Here is a 6,008-nt window from a genome sequence, read left to right as displayed (position 1 = left end):
TACTCTATGAAATTAATCCCTAAGAGGAGACACGAGAGCATGCAGTAGAAAGGCAAAGGCTGATGATGCAGAACAGAACTGCTAGAACAATGCTCCAGCAGGTGAAAGGGGATGAGACCTAGCACACAAGTGGAGTGTTGGCTTTCGATGGGGGACTAGACAGTTAATCCCCACAGCAGGAGAGGAAGAAGGTATGGGGAGACAAGCTAAAAGGTGGGATGCTTACAGAAGCTGTTTTGCTAAGAAAAAAATCAAGACACATGGGAGAAAGTATTTCAAAGTTGAGGTTGTCCAGAAAATCTAAGCTGATGGCCATTATTCCAACATTACACATTTGCCATTTGGCTAGTTAGGAATTCCATCTATCAGAGGAGAAAAAAACAGCTTCACATGTTAATACAGAAGTCATGTTTCACTCTTCCTGCATGGTATTTTTTGTACTACTGAAACATAACTAAACAATTACTCACTGAAATTCCTATGTGATTTGAGCAACAGAAGTAGGAATTTAGCCACGCCAGAAAAAAGTTTTCGTGATGAGGTACAGGGCCCATAGCTCAAGGCTGTTTGAACAGTTTTCTTGGTCACCCTGATATGCTAATGTTTCAACTGAGTAGCCCTGGCTAGTTCACAGGAACTGCCTCAGAAACCCAAAGAGGGGTTGCTATGACTGACTTGATGGCAAACACAACAACATAGAAATCAAACTCTGTTGGTAGGATTCAGTTGGCTGTATGTATTTTTTTTCCCCATTTCTAAGACAATCCATTTCTTTTGCCATTTCTATGATTTATTATTTATATTCAATAGTAGTAGCATCTCCAGAAAAGAGCCTGCCCTTCATCTTGCAAAATCATTGTGTATGTCCCCTGCTTTCTTGTCAAGGGAAATAACTGTCTCTTACAGTTTACAATCTTCTGCTCATTATTTTATTTCCCCAAGCTACCATTGCAGATATCTTCTGCAACAATAACAAATTCTCAAAAAAAAAAAATCTGGGCAGGGGGGAAAAAAAAAGAGGATAACTTACAAATAATACTATTTCATCAAGTCATAAAAAACTGAGATGTCTCAAGAACACTATATAAAAGCAAAATGTATTACAATATTTTATTATTAAATAGCAGCCAAGACAAACTCCAAATACAACCATTCCACTGAGATTATAACCTACACACATATTGTGCAAAGAAATAAAAAGGTGACAAATCTAAACAAAGACAAAATATAAAAATTACTCCTTATATATAAAAATATAAAAAAGACTGCTAATTTAAGTTTATAATATTAAGTCAGAATAAAAATGTAAAATGACCTAAAAATAATGACTGAATGACAACTACATCTGTGATGTACTGACACAGGTAGCAGTTGACAAAGCATGGGATCTGTTTTCAAAGAGCTTACAGCCAAAGGAGATGAAAAAAATACTGATCCTTGGGTGTAAACCTACCACTTAAAGACATCCTATAAAAATTAAATTATCTCTAGGCCCAATGTAAAAGAAATAAAATAATTTTTAACAGGCCCAACTAGTAATAGCCATTGTTACTTCAAAGCAAACAAAGATGCAAAAGTAGATTTCATGAGGCAATGATATTAAGTCATTTCAATTTATTTTTAATACAGCTTTCTAATTGCATATACTCTTAAGAGTTAAAGTCTTTCCCCCAAACTGTTTTCCTTCAAAGCAATGTGTGGAGCTATTCCATATTGTCATATTGTCTAGATCAGTGCTGTCCAATAAAAATATAAAGCAAACCACATATGTAATTTCAAATTTTCTGGCAGGCACTGAAAAAAGTAAAAAGAAACAAGTAAAATTAATTTGAATAATGTTGTTGTTATGGGCCGTCGAGTCAGCCCCGACTCATAGCGACCCCTCCTTGGGTTTCCGAGGCAGTATCACCACGGAAGTAGGATTGCCCAACCTTCCTTCCGAGGAGTGGCTGGTGGGTTTGAACCGCCAACCTTCTGGTTAGCAGTCAAGTGCTTTTAGCCACTATGCTACCAGAGCTCCTCTAATTTGAATAATATCTTACTTAACATAAACAAAATACTAACAGTGCAACATGAAATCAATATGAAATTTTTAACGAAACTTTTACATTAATTTTTTTGGTACTAAATCCTTGAAATCTTGTGTATATTTTATACTGACTGCACATCTCAAGTCACACTAGCCACATGTTAGTTGCTCAACAATCATATGAGTTACTGCTTAACATACCGGACAGACAGCACAGGTCTTGATACATCCACTAAATTAACAAAAGGAGCCTTCAAAGTTGGAGTCACCAAAAGAGCTAACCACCATGAAATGGAACTTTATTTCCCTAATCTGGTAATTGCCCAAGTTCTGTTAAGTCCCCAAGACATTTTCAAGGAGTGTAAGAAGTGCTTTCTTTTCCAACTACTAGTCTCTGTGGGGCTGGCTTTTCTTCATATGCAGTACTTCAAATAACCAATTACAATGGATTGAATGCAGAAGTAGATATGAAAATCCAGTTATCGTATTAAGACAGAGTAAAGAGATTTGCAAAAGTTAAAACAATGCTACTTCTCTCTACATTCTTTTTCTTATTTTGAAAAATACAGCTATTTTTCATTATAAGATTTTTGAAGGTAGATCTCATGCTGTCAACTATTATGTTTTAGTGCCACATATATGTAATTGTCTTCCAGTAATTATTATTAATTCATTTCATATTTTTATTCTGATCTGATGTAATGTTAACACACGGACGTTCACTACATTTTTAACAAATTAATACATATTAAAATTTGTTTTAATTTCTAACAAAGTAAATACCAATAGCTCCAACTCATATAAAACAAAAGTGCAATAATTCTTAAGAGTGTAAAAAGTCCCAAGACTTAAAAATTTGACAATTACTCTCCTAATCTATCACAACACTCCCGGAAAAACAAACAGAGAAATGAAGTAAAAATCTCAACACTTACTAACTTCTCTATAAATCACACAAAATAGTTCATTGTATCATTAATTTTAATTGAGAATGAAATGAGAATGAAATTTAATTCATCTTGCAGAGTTCACATGTCAGAATTATTACTGAGGTGATCTGTTAAGGAGTAGAATTTAGGTGGACACACGAGCCCTTCAAACTAAAGATTCATTGTTAAATTAAACTACATACGGCAGCTCACTTGAAATACTGAGATTAACTGGTCAATCATCCCAAAATATGTTTTTTTATTTCTTCAGAAGATAAAGCTGGATTCCGATAGCAAGACTGGCAATATTTTGTTATTATTTTCCAAAATTAAAAATAATTCACAAATAATCACTCTTCTCATTATTTCAATAAACACAACTGCATAGCTTATATTTAAGAAATATCATGCTCTCCAAGTTTTGTGTCAATATCCTCTAACTAATTAATATAACATTATGTTGTGTGCTGTGATTCCCATTTAGAATGGAGCAGAGCAAGAAGTAGCTCAAGGCAGAGTATACCTCAGAAATGAGGAAAGTATTGTGTCTATATCGTGGCCTACTCTATTCCTTTATCCATAGATCAATAAACGAAGATGTGAGCAAAGAGGACAAGGATATTATTATTAAAAATAATAATAATAATAATACAAATTCTGAGCCAATAAGAAAACGTAAGCCCACCTCCAAGACCTGTGATTGACCTCAGGATACCACTAAATTCCCAGGAGACCAAGTGAGAAAGTCAGTTGTAGACATAATTCTCAAGCCCCAATTTGTTTTAAAAGGAGTCAATAAGAAGCAAGCTGTCGCAGCTTTCTCCTGCTGAGCAGCTGGTGGGTTCGAACCACCAACCTTTAGGTTAGCAGCCGATCACGTTAACCACTGTTCAACCAGGACTCCTTTTTAAAAGAACGGGTACAATTTAAAGTTCTATTTTGAAAAGATTAAAGTATACAGCAATTTCAAAAATCTGGGAAATATCTGAGATACTGTTAAAAACCTAAATAATTCCTTTGTGTTAACCAAAGTATAGTCAAGTAACAACTGATCTTTTAAAACTGTATACCTGAGGAAATTCTCTGAAGAACCAAAAGAATAATAAAGTAACAAAGAATATCTTTTGAAAACTTACTTCTCATATTAATATCTATAGGATTTACACTCGCAGCATGGACTTTGATAATGACTTCATTTGGATAGTGTATGATGGGTATCATCATGTTCTGAGTAAATCGAAGCACTTCGTTCTGCCCATATTTATCTATAACCCAAGCGGGCATGACACTGCACTTTGGAGAGGTAGTACTAATCTTTCTAACGACTGAAGTCTTTTGTACAATTTTACTTCTCCAGAAGTGAATTGCAGTGCACGCATTTTTTCTAAGTATACAGTTCTTCAGAAATTCCATCATCAACAGTGGTTCAACTACCTGTCTCCACTAAACGCACTTGGATTGGAACAAACTTTTACTCCTGAATTCTGTCAAATCTTGCCAAACATACTAGCCGATTTCAAAAGGGAGCATTCAAAACGGAAGTTAACCTAATGGAACAACTGAAGTTAGAAGACTATGGAACAGTTTTCGGGCTGTAAGCATCTGAAACGTTCCATTTAATATTCCAGTTCGTATTTTAGTTTCCTCTCCCTTTACAACCCGACCTAACCTCTCCTTTAAATTTGAAAAAAAAGTGGGGGAGGCATGCAGCCCCAAAAAACCCCTTCTTGTCCTGGGAGCCCTCGGAAGGATAAGCAAACACCGCTTGCGATCCGAACGCCCCGGAGTTCCGATGGTCCCGCTTTCCCTCTGCAACCTTAGCTCTGAGTCTCCTTGTCGATCCGTTCTCCTTCGCTGCGGGGTACCGATTTGCAGAGCCAACCAATCGCGTGCAAGGATCATTTTCCCCGGCTGCAATTCGACCAATCCAAGTACTTGGTGCTAAAATGTACAGTGACAATCAAAGATGGCTGCGCCCATGTAATATCGTCAGGGGCTGTTGACCTCTTTTTTCTTCCTTGTCACTTGGCCCTGTGCTGGCAGGCTGAGCACGAAGACCATGCTGGGTCGGACCCTCCGAGAAGTGAGTGGGATTGGCCTGCTGAAGGCCTGGGGAGGACGGAAAGATTGCTGGACTCAGTGGACTAGGAGTCTCCCGGCCTGACCACACATTTTGGTCCAGTTTGCCGCCCACTTCCCTTGTACTGGGTGAAGGATTCGGACCTTTCAGTCCTTAGGGTGTACTCTCTATAGTCGTTCTGGAGTGGGACTTAAGCAGTAGAGTGGAAGCGTTTACCCGATCTCTCGCGATTAAACCTTTGCTGAGGCGTGGGTCCTGCTTAGTGTGGTCGCTTAGATAGGGTCTGCCAAATAAAGGATATTTTGCCACTTTAGCCTTTCTTCCTTCCCTGACACACTTCTGATACAGTTCTTGCTCGGCGAACTCATATTTTGCAAAAACCGAGTGAGTAAATTTTTTTATTGATATATTAATTTCTAGATTTCAACTACCGTTAAGGTACCAATGACTCCCTAACAGGTGTTTGCACTTCCTAGACAACGTATTTGAAACTCCGGGCTATGTTTTTGAATCTCTTACAAATAACCCATAAGCACCTGTTTCAGTCCGTGGTGGAATTCATCATTGTAGCAGGACTACCCTTACTCTCTCAACTTCCATCTTAAAAAAACCCACAAAATCTGACCTTTTTGAGTTCTTAATATTCTCGCATTAATGAAACTCTTATCCCACTAACTCAGTCATATCCAGTGAATCACTGCTTGTTGCGGTGGAGTCAATTCCAACTCATAGTGACCCTATAGGACAGAGTAGAACTAGGTAGGGTTTTCAAGGCTGTACAGACACAGACTGCCACATCTTTCTCCTGAGGAGCAGGTTGGGGGTTCCAACCGACAACCTAACCAGAGCTAAACCAGTGCACCACCAGGGTTACTTAATAAATCAGTAAACCTGTGTAGTAGATTCCAACTCATAGAGACCATTAATTCTGCCTTGTAAACATGTCTGGAATCTTCTCTTACTTTCTCCT

At 37.6% G+C, this 6,008-nt stretch overlaps 1 protein-coding gene across 1 annotated transcript in view; it reads right to left on the bottom strand.

Annotated features, from left to right (window-relative positions):
- RTN4IP1 (reticulon 4 interacting protein 1) overlaps positions 1-4,374 on the bottom strand; it is a 66,106-nt gene extending 61,732 nt beyond the window's left edge. Inside the window, exon 1 of the mRNA XM_007940838.2 lies at positions 4,095-4,374. Coding sequence (XP_007939029.1) covers positions 4,095-4,374 — 280 coding nt within the window. The remainder of the gene's footprint in view (positions 1-4,094) is intronic.
- Positions 4,375-6,008: the final 1,634 nt, after the last annotated feature.

The sequence above is a fragment of the Orycteropus afer genome, unplaced genomic scaffold, assembly GCF_000298275.1.
Source record: "Orycteropus afer afer isolate SDZICR_OR568_19922 unplaced genomic scaffold, OryAfe1.0 scaffold00072, whole genome shotgun sequence".
NCBI lineage: Eukaryota > Metazoa > Chordata > Mammalia > Tubulidentata > Orycteropodidae > Orycteropus > Orycteropus afer.
The sequence above is the reverse complement of the archived record's forward strand: the minus strand, read 5'-3'. Positions and strand labels throughout refer to the sequence as shown.